Here is a 19542-nt window from a genome sequence, read left to right as displayed (position 1 = left end):
GAAGGGGCGGACACACCGCGGCGCGGAGGGGGTTAAGCGGGCGGCCCGCGGCTGGAGCGCGCTTAACCCCTTGGCGCCCGTGGGTTCGCGGAGCCAGGCCGGGGCGGCAGGCAGCGCCCGAGTCCCCCGCGGCGGCCACCCCGAGCGCGCGGGCCGTGCCGGGAGCGCCTGGGCCGGGCGGCCGGCCGCCGGGGCGCAGCGTGGCCCGTGGGAGGCTCGGGCGGGAGGGGGGAGGACGGGGACGGCGGCGGCGGGCGCGCAGCGTCGCCAGGGCGAACCGGCGTGCGGCGCGGCGCGGCGGGCGCGGAGCGAGGGAGCGAGCGAGCGCCTCCGTCCCCGGATGTGAGCGCGGGCTGCCCGCGGTCCCGAGCCAGCGGCGGCGGCGGCGCGGGCGGCGGCGGGCTCCGGGCACCGGGCACCGGGCACCGCGGCGGGCGGCGGGCATGGGGGGCGCGCGGGGCGGCCCCGGCAGCCGGGCCAGCATCGCCGCGGCGGCGTCCCTCCGCTAGAGGAGGGGACCAAGCCAATTCTCCTTTGCAGCAAAAGCAAAAAAAAAAAAAAAAATTACATGTATATATTATTAAGATAATATATACATCTGGTCTTATTATTTTTTTAAAAAAAGTTTATTTTGCTCCATTTTTTTTGAAAAAGAGGGAGCGTGGGTGGGCGAGCGGTTTTTAGAAATTGTTTTTTTCTGTTATCTGTCCCCGTCCGTCCCTCCCCACCCCCTGCTGAAGCGAGAATAAGGGCAGGGACCTTGGCTTCTGCCTACCGGGAACCCCTCACCCGCCCCACCCCCGCCCTCACGCCCAGCTCGGTGCCCTGCACGCAGTAGGCGCTCAATAAATGTTCGTGGATGATGATGATGATGATGATGAAAAAAATGCAGCATCAACGGCAGCAGCAGCAGCAAGCGGACCACGCGAACGGTGAGCAGCCAGAGCCCGGGCACCCGCTGCCAAGCCTCATCCTTGTCACGGTCCTCCTCCTCCTCCCGCCCCCTCCTCGTCCTCACCCCTCCCGTCTCCGCCGCGCTGGGTGGGCTGGGGGGGCTGGAGAGGATGTTTCTGCCCCGGTGGGTGTCATCCATAGAAAGGGGATGTGCGCGACAGCAGCCACCCCGCTCTCCCCTCCAGGCCTTGAATGTCAGAGCAGATTCTGCATTTGTGGGGTGGGGGCGGCCGCGGGGACGGCGGAGTGCGGTGTAGCAGGGGGGCCTCGCCCCGAGGTGATGTTGGGTTCGTGTCCTCGGGCTCAACTTTCCTCCAACGCTCTCCCCCGAGCGATGGAAGAGGGGTGGCTGTGAGTCTTCAACCGGAGCCCCCTTTCCAGCCTCCTCTCGCCTTCACCCCGTTCCTAGCCCCTTTTGGACTCGGAACAAGGTCTCTGGTGGCACCCTTAAAATTCTAGGATTGCTGGGTTTCACCCTGCGCGCACCCCTCCCCGGAGAGGGAGGCCAAGTCTCCCCGATCGCTGGCCAGGGGTCGGCGGAGCTCCTGTTCCCGCTCCCCGTGCCGCCGTGCACAGGTCGGTAACCTAGCAATGCCCGGGGAGCCGATGCCGCCGCGGGGCTCCCTGCCCCAGCTCCGGCCGCCGGCCGCCGGGCACCACGTGCAGCCACCCAGCCGCCGGCCGTGCGGGGTCCAGGGAGGCTGGAGCAGCTGCTGCTGGCCGGCCCTCCTCCTCCTCCCTCCCAGGAGGTCGCCGGTGCCCTCCACAACCCCCGTGGGCTTGCAGCCTTCCCAGGTGAGCGCTCCCCAAGGAAAGGCTGGGCGCCACACCTTTCCAGGCCGGGAGTGGCTTCTGCCCCCTTCCCAGGGGGCTGGGCAGGCAGACCTGTGCTGGCTTGGACTCTCCCTTGTTCTGCACTTAGCTTTGCAAACGCCCGTCCCTCCTCTTCCTCTTCCACCACTCTCACTTGGACTTCTGTCTCAGTAAGAAGGTTGTGACCCTTTTGAGGCAGGTGTGGGGACAGGCCAGCTTAGGTAGTGGCCTGACCCGAAGCCAGAGGGGGCGTTACACGTCTGTCTCCTTGGGGTTCTGCCCTTGTGCACCAGGATGGGATGCCAGCTACACGGAGATGATTCTTGCTTAGGCCTCGAGGCCCCTTGGCCTTCGCCTCCTCCCCGTCTCTCCCAGGCGCAGGGGCCCAGGCTGCCTGCCTGGTCTGTTTCTCTGGATGCTGCTGGCGAGGCTGCTGCGGCTGCAATTTAAAATGCAAAAAAGCCCTAAAGATGTTTTCTGTTTTCGGAAGAAGCCTGCGGAGGAAATGAGTCCCAGCCATCATGAATTTTCATTTGCAGGAAGTGTCAGTGCATAATCTAGATATTTGTTACGGGGCTTTGGGTATGGCCCTGGTGCCAGTGGAGATTTCTCTCTTCTCTTTTCTTTTCTTTTCTTTTCTTTTCTTTTCTTTTTTTTTTTCATGCTGAAAAATGAATCTGTGGCTGTAGAAAGATGTTGGAGTAACACTCTGAGAATGATTAAGATGATTGAATTATTGGCATTGCCTTTTTTTTTTTTGGGGTGTGTGTGTGTGATGGTGGTAGTTATTTTAGAGAAAAGCTGTTTGTACGTATCTGTTCACCCATGAGAGATACATGGGTTTTAAACCAGAAAAGGTGTGGAATAAAGGTGGGCATGACCTCCGTTTGTCTGGAGACATGCACTGGAGGATGCCTTGTGACTTCATGGACGGAGCGAGGTGTGCACACACACCCTGGGCGCCTGGCTGCGAGGTCCTGTGTGATGGCACTCAGGGCAGCATGCTCCGTCTGACCGAATCCCGGTCACTGAAAAACAGAACACGAGGTTCAACATGGAAACGTGGGGATGTTTTCCCCTTGTTACTCATGGGATGCAGTCTTTGCTTTCTTTTGACACTGGGTTCTCAGCTAAAATAATACACATACATACATATATGTTTTTTTCTTTCTTTCCAGAGGCAAACTATGCAAGAGGCACCAGGTTCTCTCTTTCTGGTGAAGGACCAACTTCTCAGCCGAACAGCTCCAAGCAAACTACTGTCCTGTCTTGGCAGGCTGCGATCGATGCTGCAAGACAGGCCAAGGCTGCCCAAGCTATGAGCACCTCCGCACCCCCACCTGTCGGATCTCTCTCCCAAAGAAAACGTCAGCAATACACCAAGGGCAAGAAACAGGGTAACTCCAACAGCCGGCCTGCCCGCGCCCTCTTCTGCTTATCACTCAATAACCCCATCCGAAGAGCCTGCATTAGTATAGTGGAATGGAAGTATCCTTTTTTTGGAGGGGAAAGTCTTTCTCATTTTCTTTTGCCATCTGTTCTTGAAAAGGATTTGTGTTCTGAAATGGCACTTCCAGAGTGGTGGCAGTCTGGAATGTGTGCAGCAGAAGCTGTGTGTGAAGGGCTTCATGGTATGCTAGTATACCCTTCTGTCTCCTCCAGGGGCAGAGGGGTGGCTCTGTGGGTATATTTAACCTACTGTGTGTGTGTGTGTGTGTGTGTGTGTGTGTGTGTGTAGTGGTAGTAATGAGGGGAGAGAGTGACATCCCCAAATTTTAAAGTGGTAGATAATTACAATGTGAAACTTAACTTTTGGTCATTTGGCATTAGATGGCTAGTTTAAAGCCACTGTTGTTTCGGGGCAGGGGTATGCATTGAACCTGTTGCAACTAAGGTCTACGGATGAACAAAAACGAAAAGAGTGTATGAGACTCCACCAGAAGTAAATACATTTTGACCTTTCGTGGAATCTTCTCATTTTGATGTTTGGGATTTGCTTCTGAAATTCCAATTAATGCTGAGGTTGCTTCCAGCTCTGACATTTGGCGATTTGGATGGTTCAGGGAACTACAGATACAAACCCTGGCCTCAGAGGGAGGGAGTATTGTGCTCATCAGTGTTACCACTTTCTGGAATCTCCTTTTGACAGCTTCCTGAAAGGCTTTTGATACGTGAGCTTGAGGGAGCATGGGAAGGGAGAGGTTTGTGACCGCCTGGGAGGTATTTGAACAGCCCTCTCAGTGGAGGAATTTGCAGTTGCTGCTTTTCTAAGAAATTCTGTTCTGTCCTTGGGCTGGAGTTACATGTCTGGGTGTCCCTTTGCATTTTTATTTATTTTTATTTTTTTCCCTTTGCATTTTTATTTAAAACGAACTCCACGTGCCCCAAGATGGTGGTTACGTCCCAGGACTTGGAAAACTAGGGTGCCAACCCCTTCCCCAAATCTGAAAGCCAGGCTCCAGGACCGCCTCCCTTCAGAAAAGGTTGACTAAGGCCTTCTTTCTATGCAAATTACTTTCTGGTAGGTTCTGTGGCGCAATGGATAGCGCATTGGACTTCTATGCAAATGACTTTCTAATTAGTCCGTCCTTTCACTAATCTGGGTAAAACAAAGCTTTTACCCAGATAACTCCTCTCCCCAGAAGTATATTTGGGGCTGAGGAGGGGCCTCAGAGCAGTTTCTAACTGTAGGAAGGAGTGTGAATCTAGGGCCTCCCCAACACCCACATTCTGTGGGAGGGGCCACCCTAAAAAGGGAGGATGTTGGAAAGGGCTAGAAGGTAGAGCAGAAACCCTCTTACAATGTGAGTACCTAGCCAGGCAGCTGTTTACATTCCCCCTGTCTTAACTGGCTACCTCTGCGCTCACGCACACGGAGTTACAATGAGGTAATTCTCTAGAAAGGTTTCGGAGAGAGCAGCCAAATGCAAGGACAGGATTTGAGGGGTTTTCACGTGCTTTTCCTTTTTCGAACAGATGTCTCTTCTCTAGAGGGAGTTACGGTGTCTCTCACACGGCTGGGGTGGTGTGGATGTGTTTTCTCTGTAAGCTCTTTTCTGGCCTGAGAAGGAATACCAGTGCCGGCCCAGAGGGAGCGAGGCGAAGAGGGTGTGCCCGTGGCATCCCTAGGGTCAGAGGCTGTGGTTGCCTTTTGCCAGAAAGATCTCCTCCTTAGGCTGGCTTGCGGGGGCTCTGAGTAAGCAGAGATCCCTGGGCGGAGTCCTTCGTTCCCTGTGCAGTGAGATGGGAGGCCCGGTGCTGCTTCTCGTTGTGCACAGTGACTTGTATGTAGCAATTGATGTGCCTGGATCATGGTTGATTTCTTATGACTTCCTGGATCATGCTGCCGACTCCCTTTTCTGCCTCCAGACACGCGTGTACAGGAATTGGGGATGAGGCTGCCAGTGCAGGGAGGAGCCTGCCTGCAAACAGGACAGTTGGTAGATTAGATCCTTAAATGATATCGCTTGTTTGTTTGTTTGTAAAGGACAGTGTCCTTCTAGTGCAGGTTGTAGAAATCCTCTGAAAGCCAGCTCTGCCAGACCCAGCCACCCCGGGGGGAGAGAGAGCCTAGTTTGTGTGTGCACATGGGCAAGGCAGAGGGGGTCCTGCACCTTGGGGGTGTGTGTGTGAGGAGTGTCACCGTATCAGAAGGAATTTTTAGGATCCTACCCATCCGTTCCTCTATTGCTCTGCTCTCCCTGGCTGGTAACAATCTTGTGGCAGGGGGATCACGGAGACTGCTACGGGACCACCATAGAGAGCAAAATACTTGCGTCTGGCCTTCCTGAACAGCGTCAGGACTTCTCGGATTTGCTGGTTTACCATTTAGGTATTGGGAAATTAAAAAGAAATCATGGTGGTGTGGAGGAGGGGAGAGACAGTGTGTTTCTGTATAGAATAACAAACACTGGGGCAGTTGGCTTTTAACATGCCAGTAGGAACTGCTAAAAATAAGGAGAGTCTGACATCTTAATTTGGATTTCCTTAAAGTTGGACCTCTACCGAAGAGACCTCATAGGGCTAAAATGGGTTAAAAGAATAAACATGAATGAAAACGAACTGAATTTAAAAATTAACCCATCGACATCAGCGAGGGAATAACATCGCTCACGTCCTCACTCCAATGAGTGTTGATGCTCTTCAAGGGGCTGAAGTTTCATGAAACCCAAGGTATCCCCAGAGAGGGGAGGGGTTTTCATTTCCTGCAGCAGTTTTGGGGTTCCCAGAAGGATATCAGAATGAATGGAGGAGGATCTGCTCATGTTCTCAGTACTCTGAGGTGTTTAGTTACACCCGTGGCCTTGCCTTGTGGGTTGGCCCATGGGAGAAACACTTGGAAAATTGAGCCCCACACGTGCAGCTTTGGCTGGTGCTCAGGAAACCTTCCATTTGGAAAGGCTGAACACCAAAAGGAGAAAAATTTGACATTTTGGCAGGTGTCAGATTTGGTATTGCCCGTTTTGACAGTGTCTCAGTAACACCAGAATGTTTAAGCAAGTGTCTCTTGAAAGCTGACCTTGGTGATTCTTCCAGACAGAGCGACCCCCGGGATTTAGAATTGTTACATTTTACTTTGAGAGTGTCTGGTGCTAAAAAAAGAGAAGTGTCTGGTGCTGATTTCTTATGGCTTTTTAATTTAATGTGTGATAAAGTAAGTGCAGTAACAGCACATTGTAAACTCAGCTCCAGTCCAACTTTAATTTATAGCAAACGATTGATTAGTAGAGGAGGGAGGGGAAGCCTAGCTTGCGTATTGCATGTCTGAGGAATTGGGACAAGCCATGAGATCGTCACAGGTGGAATGGAGAAGGTCCTGGTGACGTGGCCTGCCCGGTCCTGACAGGAGATTCAGACTGACCGGGCCAATATCCCCGAGAAAATGGCTCTGACAAGGATTTGAGGGAGAGATTTGTCTCGTGATGACCTGTCTTTGGGTCAGGAAAGAAACAAACAGCCAGACATCTAGCTTTCTAAGGCCCTTGTTGGTTTTAAAACTAGAAGAAGCAGAAACCTGGTTCGCACGGTGCCCTCGTTGGGTGTGCTTCTAGGTTTGAATATAAAATGCTCAGCAGAAGCATGAATGTAACGTGATCTTTGTAACAGAAGAAGAAGACACGGAGAGGGGATTTGATAGCAACATCTACAGTGAGCTGACCCCCAAGATGATTTCTCACAACAGTCAGTTTGTATATCTAACTTTCATTTTGAAAGTGATTCAAAGGTGGTGAGTTTGGGAGTGCAATGAGAGAGGGTTTGTGTTTGTATAACATATGTACACGTGTGTGTGTGTGTGTGTGTGTGTATGTATGTGTGTGTGTGTGTATATATATATATATATATGTACATACCTTAACAAAAATTTTCAGACCATTTGACATATTTATATTATTGGCTATTTTTGCCAATTGTGTGGCCTTAGCTATTTACATCCCATTCCCTGAAGATGATTCGAATTCAACAAATCATAACTTGGTAAGTGTCCTCTGAGTATCGCCTTGTCCTGATGTGTGGTTATCATTTGCCTGTATGCTTACGGGCAGCTGGCTTTCTGGGCAGTGAAAGTTACAGCTATGCATGCGTTGTTTCCCGGCTTTACAACAGAGGCTATTTTTTTTTTTTTTTAAACTTGTATTCTCAAATTTATCCTGAATGAAAGTGTTCAAAGTCACGAATTCTGTATAAATAGATGTAGAACTTTTTATGGACGAGGTTTTAGCAGATTTTAAAATGACTTTTCTCTCCGTATAGGCTTTTGTTGTCTACCATTCTTTTCCTGATAATATTAGCTTTTTAAAAAAATCCAGTGTTATTTGGGAGTGGTGGGTACTTGGGTCAACTTTTCTGGTAAGGAGAGAATTACCATAGATGTTGTGTATAAACTATTAATGTTTAGAGAAGTCGAGTGCAACGAAGCCAGCGAACTACGCGGTGCATCACTCCGAGAAGCACCGTGCAGAAGTGAAGTTCTCACTCCCAGTCCCATGAAATGCCCCCAGATAAAAAATGATCCCGTGGTTAAATAAATTGGGATACTTCCACATAGTTTATTGCCCTCCTCAAGATTTATAGTGCACATTAGCTCACGTAAAAGCTCCGGGAAGGTTTGTAGTTAAAAAACCCAGTTTCATTTTGTTTAACTCAGCTAGTCCTTAAAAGTAACTGGTCATGGATTCTTTAAACATTGTTTTGGCAGAACGCATCACAGAGCCAGTGCTTCGTGGCGCTTCCTTTGGGAAAGGGTGATATGGTTAAAAAATAAATTTAAAAAAGCACCGAGGAGCACGCGTGGGACTAGGAGCCTGTCCCACTTGAATGTCAGCTGGCTGTATTCCGGGGCCTTTCCCAGGCCCTCTCTGCATCGCCTTTCACCCACCTGCCAATTAAGGGGATTGGATGAGAAGGTCACGAGCATTGCTTTTACCTCTGAAACTCTGTCATGTTGCCTTGATGATTCAGAAGCCATTTCGGGATTCTTTCTGGAGCCGCAGCCTCCTTGCCAGATCGGTCCTTTATGATTGGAGGCCGGGAAGGAAGGAAGGCAGGCAGATGGAGGAGGGGGCTGGCTGGTGCCCACAGGAAACGCGCTCCACTGTTTTGCTTTCTCTTCTTTGAGCGAGTCCCATTTGTTTTGGCTTCTCCTGGCGAAGCTGTGGTTCAGTAGGGCCGGGTGATCTGGACGGAGGGTTGTAAAAGCAGAATTGGTGCGGGCAGTGCTCTGCTGAGTTCTGGAGATACTGAAGTTGTGCCCTTGCGATAGTAACGCTCGTGGTTTATGTACCAGATTTCATGGCACATGTAACATAGGCGGCATAGTTCAGATGTGGCATGATGTCTGTTCATCTTTGGGGTTTTCTGGTCAGATTTCTAGGTAATTAAAAATATGTGGCTATTGCTACTGAAAATTCACTTGTACATGGGAGTTAGGTACACACACATACACACACACACACACTTGCTGTTAGTATATATTTATACTGGGCTAAAGATGATTTGTGTTACTTGGCATATTTAAAATAGCTTCTGCGTTCGTTGCAGATAGCTACATTAGATGATCACTTCACAGGAAAAGCAGAAGCACCGAAAAGCCCCCTCTGTGGGGGTAGGTCATTGTTGTCTAGGCCACAGATGGTGTCAGCCTTGTTACCAAATTTAACAACGTGGATGCTGACCCAGTTTGTTGGTTTTTTTTTTTGTAACTCAAAAGAACATGATTAAACAAACTTAGAAAATAAACACCTTTCAGAAAGGCAGATTAATTCAAGTCAATGGAAAAATTAATGAAGCTCAGCATGTATAGCCAATTAATATTCTGATTCTTCCCAGGGAAATTTGGGGCACTAATATATGTGCTGTCAAACCATCTGGGTTTCTTAGCTAATAAGGGATGGAATGAAATATAGGAGGTGGGTAAATCTCTCTTCTCCCTGGCAGCCCCTCTCCAGTTTGTCCTTTTTTCACAATTCTGAAATACTGGTCTTTCTTTTTTTGGGGGGGGGGTGGGGGCACGGCGGGACGGGGGGCGGGGCAGTGTGTTCTTTTGGCAGGCCTCTCTGAAAACCAACAGCTATTTCTTTGACCCCTTAGGATTCTGAGACTCACAGCATTCCCGAGTTTGTCTTGTGTTCACTAGGATGGTCACATGGTTAGATGAGTTTATTCTCCGTCTGACTCTTTAAATATTTCCTTTCCCACTGTGGGAAGAAGGGAAGAGCGTGGTGGATTTCCCCTGACTCTTAGCGAGGTCCCATGCCATGCCAGTCCTCCCGCCAGGGAGCCGAGTGTTTTTTTTTTTTTTTTTATACATTTGACCCAATTTGTACCAGAGCGATTGCTCTATTTTTGGGACGGGTTTAGAGGCAGCTGCACGAAGCTTGTTTTTCATCTGTAGTAAATACCTTTCAGTGAATGTGAATGGCACCACAGAGGTCAGAGCCCGGGATGGGCTGCTGAGCTTTACGGTCCCTGGGAGCTCGTGGCTTCCTGTGCCCCCCGGCTCTGTGGGAAATGTGTACGTCGGGCGCGCAGAGCGAGGCCCGGGGCGGGCTCCGTGGGAAATGTGTACGTCGGGCGCGCAGAGCGAGGTCCAGGGCGGGCTCTGTTGGAAATGTGCACGTCGGGCGCGCAGAGCGAGGCCCAGGGCCAGCTCTGCGGGAAATGTGTACGTCGGGCACGCAGAGCGAGGCCCGGGACAGGCTCTGTGGGAGGTGCCCCTGCCCATTGTTACAGGTTGCTGGCAGGGATGCGATTGCTTTGCTGGGTGAGGAGCCCGGCCATTTCCGCTGGTACAGTGTGTGTTTGGTGTAGGCTGTGCCTAACTCAGCCAGCTTTGGGGATTTAGAAAACTACCTTGGGGGCAGCAAGTTTTCCCAGGGTTAGATAAAAAAAAAAAAAAAAGTATAAACAATCTCAAGTTTTAATGCAGCGTACATCTGTGGACTTGCAGGGGACTAGTGAGGCGGAAGCCATGGAAACGCTGCAGCTCAGTTCCCACAGTAACATCCCCCTTCGCTCCGTGAGCGGCAGTGTTTCCTCAGTTCCACTTATTGAAGACGTATATCACTTCCTTAATTTTCTTCTTAGCACGGGGTGTGGGGGAGCTCTTCTCTCCGGGGTGTTAGAGTGGGGATGAATGCAACGTTGTACCTCACTGTGTTGAAAAATGCTTTATTTTGCTTCCCAGACTCGAGTTTCTCCTAAGCAAACGGACGCGGTTGAACAGTTTTCAGACTGTGCAGCCTGTTCCTGGGACCCCCGCCTCGCCCAGCCCACCTCCCGTTTCTCTGTGGTGCTGAACGACCTCACCTTATAACGGTCTAAAGTAGGGATGTTCGCCCTAGCTGGTTTGGCTTAGTGGATAGAGCATCAGCCCGCAGACTGAAGGGTCCCAGGTTCAAGTCCAGTCCGGGGCATGTCCTGTGCAGGAGGCAACCCATTGATGTGTCACTCTCACATTGATAGTCCTCTCTGTCTCTCCCTCTCTCTTCCACTCTCTCTAAAAATCAATGGAAAAATATCCTCTGGTGAGGAATGACAACAACAACAACAACAACAGCAACAGCAGGGATGCCCAGCTGCCACATCACACATGCCCCGAGGTCCGCTGATGCCCACACCCACGGAGGGCAAGGCCCATGCACTTTGTCAGCTGCTCCATGAAGTCTGGGCAACTCAACGAGAAGCTTCACTAAGTCTTTGGCGCCTTTTCTGCCCCCTTTCTCATCTTGTTTAGCCTGTTGACATTTTTCTTTTTCTTTTTTAAAAATATATTTTATAATTTTTTACAGAGAGGAAGGGAGAGAGATAGAGAGTTAGAAACATCGATGAGAGAGAAACATCAGTCAGCTGCCTTCTGCACCCCCCCGACCCCCAACTGGGGATGTGCCTGCAACCAAGCTACATGCCCTTGACTGGAATCGAACCCGAGACCCTTCAGTCTGCAGGCCGACGCTCTATCCACTGAGCCAAACCGGTTTCGGTAGCCTGTTGACATGTTGCCTCTACAGTATCCTCCATGTCTTCCCCTTCTTCCCTAGCCCACCACAGCGGCATGCCTGCTGCTGGATAAGTGATCCTGAGGCTTCCGTGGCTACCCACTGTCCTCTGGGGAAAGGCCACACTCCGCGGCCGGGTCCTCCGTGGTCTGTCCAACCTCTTTTGGTTTACCCTACGTTCCTCTCCTTCACAGTCTCACCCATCTGTCCACCATCAGTTCCTAATCACCCTCCTCTCCACTTGTCCACATCCCGGTTTCTCCTCCGCTGCCTTCTCCATCTGAAAAGCCTCATTCGTCTTGCTAGTCTTCCTTTAGGTGTCCCCGTTCCTGTAGCTGCTCAGGAATAATCCCAACGTGTGTCTCTCCCAGGAGGTCCTTTCAGACCCTGGTCTGAAGGAACACTCTTATCTGAACCTCCCTCGTGGCACTTTACAGAGAACATATCCTATATTTTAGTTATTCATCTGCATATTCTACCATTACCTTCAGAATACAGTTCACAGCTTGCCATTTCCGGTCCCCAGCAGCGCCTAGCCGTGGCGAGGGAGAGACGCTCAGTAATGTGTGTCGGTGGGGAGATGCATGTCTTTCTCAACCACAGATCAAGTACCATATTTATAAAAAAAAAAAAAGGACTGTGTGAGAAACAAGAGACCCCTGTAGCAGATTTGTGCGTGGTTTACTTTTTTAAACCTTCCCTACCAGTATTTTTTATTTTTTTTTACTGACTGCAGAATGTGGGAAGTACCTGATACAGAGGGGGCCACTTGCCCAGGAGCAGAGACACCTATGTCTCTATGGTCAATACTGGTGACGGAGGGAGGGGGGACTCCAAAACAGATCCCACCAGCTCCTCCCCACAGGATGTCCCTAAAGAAACAGAAGAGGCTCCGGGGTCCCGGAGCGTGGACGCTGGGTGGGCAGAGGGTGGCGGGTGTCACTGTTGTGGGGATGATGCTCTTCGGGGAGTGCTGGTGGGTGTCCCTGCCCTGCGGGGTGTGGCTGGTGGTTGGCAGGCCTTCCAGGAATAGATGTGAACATTCCCACGTCTGCCTCCTGCCGTGCGCAGACTCCCCGGGGCTCTCCGCCCTCCTCAAGTCCTCTCCTGCCCATGTGACTGAGATGAGGAATGCCGAGGAGGTCTTCCCTTTCTGCTTGTTTACTAGTGGCCCGGTGCATGAAATTTATGCACAGTAAAAGGGCATTAATTAGGGGAAATATTTTAATATTGCTATTTGCCCTTTCTCTATAATAGAAGTGTCAGAGATGAAGGAAAATTAGTAAAATGTATATGAAAATCTTCCTCCTGTAAGAGTCTGGGGTGTGCCACGGGAACCAGAGGCAAGTCTCTGCTCACCCACGAGCACCTCAAAATTGTGTGAGACCTAGACCCATCCAGCCCTACCCGCATTGGGCTAGATCCAGACCAGGCCGGCCCCACCCTTTCAAGCCCCATGGGGTTGAGGGCGTGGCTTCAGGACACCTGGCCTGGCACCAGGGAGGGGGGCGTGGCATGAGGTTTCCCGGCTCGGGAGGGGGAGGGGCTCGCCTTGAGGTCCCCTGGCCTGGGCCAGGGCGGGGGGCATGCCTTGCTTAAGGTCTTGGTCAAGCCCCGTGGGTAGGGGGTGCTGCCTGAGGTACCCATTAAGCCCTGCATGGCAGGAAGTGTGGCCTCAGTTCCCCAGGCTGGTGCCAAGGTGGGGAGGGGGTGGTCTGAGGTCCCCTAACCTAGCACTGGGGCAGGGAGTGCCCCCTGAGGTCTCCCCACAAGCTCCACTGGGCAGGGGGCACTGCCTGAGGTCCCCGGTTAAGCCCCACCAGGCGGGGGGCGTAGCCTCAGGTCTCCTGTTTTGGCACTAGGGCTGAGGGCATGGCCTGAGGTTCCTTGACCTGGGCTGGGTGAGGGGCGTGCCTTGAGGTTCCCCATCAAGCTCTGCTGGGCAGGAGCATGGCCTGAGGTCCCCTGTCAAACTCAACCAGGCAGGGGCGGGGCAGGAGGGTGTGTGGGGGGGAGCACAGACTCAGGACCCCTGCCCCAGCCCAGCACCATGCAGTCTCAGGCCCCTGCTGATTGCTTGTTAAGACTCTTACGGGAACTTGGCCTCCACTGTGGGTGCAGCCATCTTGTGTTATGGAATCCCTGTCTCCATTGTGGGTGCATACATCTGTTATGGCATAATGGTCAATTTGCATATTGCCTCTTTATTAGATAGGATTTTTTTTTTTTAAGTTTTCAAAAAGTTTAATGGAGCCAGTAAGGCATATAAGTTGTGTTCTGCAGTCTTCCCTTTTTAATTGAAGTGAGATTGGTATTCTCACAGCTGGGGCTCTTGCAGCAAGTGAGGCTGGGTGAGCAAGGCGGGTAATGGGTGGTGGGAGGAGGGCACAGAACGGCTGAAGATGGGTGGAGGAGGAATTGCTCTCGGTGATCAGAGCCTCTCTCTGGGTCTGTCTGTCTGTCTGTCTCTCTTTGTGTGTTAGAGCTGGGGAAAGTGCTGGTGAGTGGATGCTAGCATGGGTGTTTTTGACACAGACCTTGTAGAATGAAGCCTTCCTCTGGCGGTTTTAACTGAATAGGACCCCAGACACTGCCCAGATTGGGGAAAATGAGTTTCTTCTCCAGAACCTCAAAGCAGTGATTTCTGCTAATTTTTCTTCCTCCCTACTGGCTGAGTGGTAATTTTAGAAATCACAGGACATCTGCCGGAATTATTGAATAAGTGAATGAGAGGGTCAGGCTGCAGGGAATCGGGGGCTGACCCGAGGACGGGAAGGCGGACTACAGACGACTCAGAAGTGTGGGTGGCAGGTGGCCCCAGCCTGGCCGGCAGGGAGGGAGGTACGGGTGGCCAGCTGTGCCTGGGGACTCAAAGCGGACTGGGTGAGGGGCTCACACCTTTTCCTGCCTCATCCATCTTCTGAGGGGCCCACTCTGCCCCCTTTCCTGTGCTCACGGGGAAGCCTAGCACTTGGTAGACTCCCAGATATTTCTGTAGAGCTTAAAACTTGTTTATAAGAAAGGAAGTCCAGGCACCATCACTCAACAGATATTTACCGAGACCTGCCGTGCAGAGCGCACCAGGCTCATGCTTTCCTGACGTCCAGGCGGTGCTGCACCCACTTCCTGTACACAGCTGCGAGTGGCCAGAGACAGCCTTCTGTTGCGTTCTCATAGTAAATAATCTCACAAAATGTAGACAAGTAACGCACAGTACATTTTTGCAAACAATTAATACAGATAAAGTGACAATTTCCCTTTACCTACCTAGCTCATTCTAATCACAGTAATTGCTTGGGAGTGATCCTTTCAGAATTGATGTTCACTGTGTATATGTATGTAAACTGCATTCTGAAATACATATTTATGCGGTTTGGGTATTTTAAACTTGACGCAGGTGGGAACATAATGCATGCATCATAGAGCTTCCTCTTCCCCACTTAATGAGTCTTCTAGATGTTCCATTTTCATGTGGAGAGATCTAACAACTTCTTCGTGGCTGAAGACTATTCCATGTGTGACTGCACCATGGCTTAGTTTCTCTTGCTGGTGAGCATTTAGGTTAGTTCCTAAAGTTTTCCTATTTCAAACAGTGCTCCACTGGACATCCTTACAAGCCAACATTTTTTCTGGAGTAAGTACTTAGAAGTAAACTCTCTGGGTGGGAGGATAGTGCATTTTAAATTTCCACACACATTGCCCGGCACCAGGCCTAAATCCATTCAAGCTCCCACCTGCACATCTCCTTGAGATCATGCTCATTCACCTCTGACGAGGGACCTCATTGGTTCTCTCTGTTAGTTTATGGGAAAGGAAGTCTTGAGGGCAGGGGACAGGCTCTCTCTTGGTGTTTGATAGGCATCTGAGCATCTGGTGGAGCAGAAGTTCCTTGTACCCTGAGCACTAGGCCTGTACGTAATCTCTTTTGAACCATAGACCCAGCTGGAAGGCACCAAAGCTTGTTCTCCCCCTGGCTCTGGGTGTCATGCACTTTGGTACTGCCGGTCTTTTAAAGTGAAACTTCATTCTTGGTAGCTAATAGGTAAGTACGTGCCAATTACAAACATCGAGTCTTAGTTTTGGAATGTTTGCTTGCTATGGTTTGGTTTCAAGATGAGGACTGGTATGTTTCTTTTGCCCCAAGTTCCTTGATCATTAATTATTTTATCTTCGCACACACACAGTAAAATCTTGCTACCATTGTGGTGTTATTACTGGGTTTATACCCCTCCCACTTTCAAAAGCTCTGCGGCGGCTGGGAAAATGGGAGAAGATGGAAGAAGGGGCACTTGGGAGTCCAAACAAAGGAGACTTGCCTGGTGTCCCGGTGGCCAGATGGTTAACACCCGGGCACCACCTTGGCGGGGAGGGTTTCCAGCTGTGGCTCCGGAAGGAAGCACGTTCTAACATACACGGTGTTTATCCTCTCCACACTGGGAAGCGGCCACACTCATTCCAGGAAGCGCTCTCCGGGAGCCCAGTCCAAGGAGGACCCTACAGCATGGGCCCTGGGGCCAGGCACACTGGCCGGGCCAGGTGAGCTGGGCTTTGGTTAAAGTCGGAAACGCCTGCCAGCAGATGGTGTCTGGGTTCCTGGCTTCTCCAGGGCTGGGCACAGTCTTAAACAGTGGTATAGTGAAGGCTCTTCTCTGTGCTGTAAGAGCTTGGCCTTTTGCTATAAATTAGTACAGGACTAAAGCTGGGAGATTAAAAAGAGCAGGTTGACAGCTATCCTTTAATCATACATAGGGTACTTTCTTGGAGCGATTATTATGTGTGAAATATAGCCCATTAAACTCATTAGCTTACTGTCTTAATTTGGTTTAAAGCAGAATACAAAAGGCAAATATGAATGTCTACAAACAACTCCTCCCAAGCCCTCATTTTAATCTTTTTTTTTTTCTGAAGAGATGTGGCTTTTATTATTTTACTCTAATGTAAACTAGGGAAGTGACCAATGTTTTTAAACAAAGATACCCTTGAATGTTCTTCAGTAAATAGGTAACAATGGGGTGCAATGAGACACGGTTTATCTTTAAATGACTGCTTTTAAGTTGTACATAGTAGCTTGAATGGATAAATGGTGACTTGGCCCTTTAGTACCTGTAATTAGGCCCTTAGTCCTTTCCCCCCCCAGATAATGCAAAAGTGAGTTGTCTTTGGGCTTTCACAAAGTCTGAATTATTGAAGTATCAGTGAACGGTGACTCCATTTAAAGCTTTTTTCAGAATTATTGTCTGGTGGGAGTGAAATGAAAACACCTGAAGTTCTAATTTAGAATGCCGGGAAGTGGCTATGCCAGTAGGAATTTGGTAAAAGAGAGATGTCTGATGAATCTCTCTCTAGAAAGCCACGTGGGGTGAAGCTGGTATGGTCTGTGCAGAGAAGGCTTTGTCTAGTTTAGGTTGGCCAACGGAATAAGCTAGTTGATATTAGAGCCAGCTGGGCACATTGTAGGCTGGGTGGCTGGTTCTGATTGACCCAGCTGAATGCCAATCTCAGGCCCACGAGGTTGGGATTGGAAAGGCCCTCCCTCAGCAACCGTCAGGTGGATGTCTTCCTTTTCCAGACTCGGCAGCTGACTTGCCCAGGGTCACACAGGGAAAGAGGAGTCACGTGGGGATTCAGGCTTCTGTCCCCGGTCTGTTTTCTTCCCGCTCGAGTTACAGCGGGGAAGCTGGTTGAAGCCAGACACTTCCCTAATGGCCAGGGCTGGGTCTGAGGATCCTGGGGGTGGGGGTGGGGCAGTAGAGGCACCTAGAAAATCACGTGACCAAATAATGTGTCTTCAAGATAGATATTCAGTTAGCTTTTAATTATCCTCAGCTTTTTTCTTAGTTTTGGTCACTCCTATAGTCCCCATTTAACTTCATAAATTATTCTCATTTCTTTATGTATACTAACAGACGGAAATCTGGCTGTAGTCGGCCTCATTGTCTTATGGAAGGAGTCAGGGCATGGGTGGTGGATGTGGCAGGGCAGGAGGGCCTCGGCGTGCTGGTGGGGGAATGCAGCGGGTCTCTGCTCAGACACCTGGTTTGAGTGTGGTTGGCACACCCTGTCTTGTTGACTGCGGCTGGGGGCAGAGATAATTGCCTTTGTTACTAGCTCCAGACTGATGTCTACGCGGGCTTTGTGAATATATAATCTCCTTTAATTCCCATTTAATCCTCACCTCAAACCCCTGAAGAAGAAACTCCTAAGGCCCTCCTCTTACAGGTGAGAAACCAGGCGGGGAGTGGCTGAATTGATTACACTCGGCCACGAGGACTTGTAATTGGCGGGGCCAGGACTCACAGCTGGGCTTTCTGATTTAAGAGCTCACGCTCCCGGCTAGGCCAGGAAAGGAAGTCGAGGCTTATCTAGACGCTGGGCAGAGGAAGGCGAGGCCATGGGGCAGAGCCGGTGCAGGGACCTCGGAGAAGAGCATGTCAGCCGGACTACAGGTGGGTCTCGGGCCGGCTTCACGTTCCTGGTTTTGGTTAGGGCTTGCACTTAGGCTTGGGCACTGGCACACAGGCTTTCCATGCCTCCTCATTTCCACAGCCTGAGGCTTTTCCAGGCTCGGGGTGGAGGTTGTGGCTGGAGAATCGGGGGGCAGGTTTTTGAGAACCCTGCAGCCCTCTGCGGATCGTCTGAAACGCCTCTGAAAAGTCCAGTTCAGATGGGACTGGACAGAGGCATATACATGTGGGCATGAAGCAGATTTTGTTGCACTTCAATTCCTTGGAACGTTGACTCGTGAGGGGGAAATGTGGAATGCTTGCGGGGAGGTCAGAGGTTTGTGCTGAGCGCTGGTCAGTGTGGGAGTCAGGGGTTAGGGGTGTGGGCTCTGTCCCCAGGTTTGCCATTTGCTGCCTGTGACCGGGCCAGCTGCTGTTCCTTGCCCAGTCTGGTCCCCTTCTGTGAAAGGGGAAATGCAGCGGCTGGAGGAGTCAACCCAGGCCCTGCATCCTGGAAAACGCGGAGTCAGTGTGGGCTACCGCAGCTGAGCCCGGGTGCGTGTCCTCGGGTTTCAGCACAGCCCTGCAGGTGGGGATTGCTGTCCTGGCCTTACTGATAAAGAAATGGGGGCTCAGAAGACTGACCGGCTTATTCCCAACCCAGTGAGGGGGTGGCAGAGTCGGGGCTGGACCACCAGCCACACCAGGAAAGTGTCCCGGATGGTGTGCTGGGTTAGGGGTTGGCTTTCCAAAGCCAGTCTGCGATGTTTTCACCGGCCTGCCCCATTCCACTTGTCCTGCTGAAAAGGCTAAGGTGATGGTAGTTATGGAGGCTGTAGGTGGCTCTGGTGATGAAGTGGCTGAAAGTTATCCCTGGGTCCCATGCCCCATCCTCACCTAGGCAGCAGTAAGGGGTTGTTTGTTCCCCTCGGGCTGGGGTAATGGCCGGGAACCGATTCTATCACAGCTGGGCAGACGGACGCTGCTTCTACCCTGTGGTTACCCTTGAGGCAGGGAAGAGGAACCCATGAGTGGTATCTGCAGGCTCCTTTCTCAGCTACTGTGGGATCCACCTGACCAGCTGGGCCCTGCTCCTGTTGGGCCCAGGTAGGAGACCGCAACATCTCTTGATTGAAATGTTACAGGAAGGAAAACAAGCGCTGAGGAGCAAAACAGGTGTTGGGAGTTCTGGCCCCAGGGCTGTTTGCTCAGAAAGGGAGATTGGGCCTAGGCAGTGTGGTTCAGTGGTTGAGTGTCAACCCATGAATGAAGAGATCGCTGGTTCAATTCCTGGTCAGGTCACGTAGCTGGGTTGGGGCTTGGTCCCCAGGAGGGGGTGCGCAGGAAGCAGCTAGTTGATCAAGATGTTTCCCTATCATGGATGTTTCTATCTCTCTATCCCCGTCCCTTCCTCTATCTCAAAATAACATTTAAATAAAATAAAAGAGGAGATTGGGTGAGTCTTAGAATTGGAACAGGTGATTCCATCATCGAGTCTGATTTCATTCTCAATGGCTACCATCACATTGGATGGAGCAGGCAGCTGAGCTTGGGGCTGACTTACCCAAGATCCGTGGTCAGCAAACTGCGGCTCTCGAGCCACATGCAGCTCTTTGGCCCCTTGAGTGTGACTCTTCAACAAAATACCACGGCCTGGGCGAGTCTGTGTTGAAGTGGCATTAGAAGAAGTTTTAAGTTTAAAAAATTTGGCTCTCAAAAGAAATTTCAATCATTGCATTGTTGATATTTGGCTCTGTTGACTAATGAGTTTGCCGACCACTGTCCAAGATCAAGTAGCCAGGAAGTGCCCACGGCGGGATGCAGACCTCTTGGTCCTT

At 51.0% G+C, this 19542-nt stretch overlaps 1 protein-coding gene across 13 annotated transcripts in view; it reads left to right on the top strand.

Moving 5' to 3' along the window:
* Positions 1-445: 445 nt before the first annotated feature.
* CACNA1D (calcium voltage-gated channel subunit alpha1 D) overlaps positions 446-19542 on the top strand; it is a 286013-nt gene continuing 266916 nt past the window's right edge. For all 13 annotated transcript variants that reach the window (XM_084902879.1, XM_084902877.1, XM_084902874.1 and 10 more), the window contains exons 1-3: positions 446-932; positions 2946-3255; positions 7137-7242. In XM_084902879.1, the coding sequence (XP_084759005.1) occupies positions 860-932; positions 2946-3255; positions 7137-7242 (489 nt within the window). In that variant the 5' untranslated portion in view covers positions 446-859. The remainder of the gene's footprint in view (positions 933-2945; positions 3256-7136; positions 7243-19542) is intronic.

Source organism: Pipistrellus hanaki (genome assembly GCF_964339955.1).
Source record: "Pipistrellus hanaki genome assembly, chromosome: 13".
Classification (NCBI taxonomy): Eukaryota; Metazoa; Chordata; class Mammalia; order Chiroptera; family Vespertilionidae; genus Pipistrellus; species Pipistrellus hanaki.
This window is presented reverse-complemented; position numbering and strand designations above follow the sequence as displayed.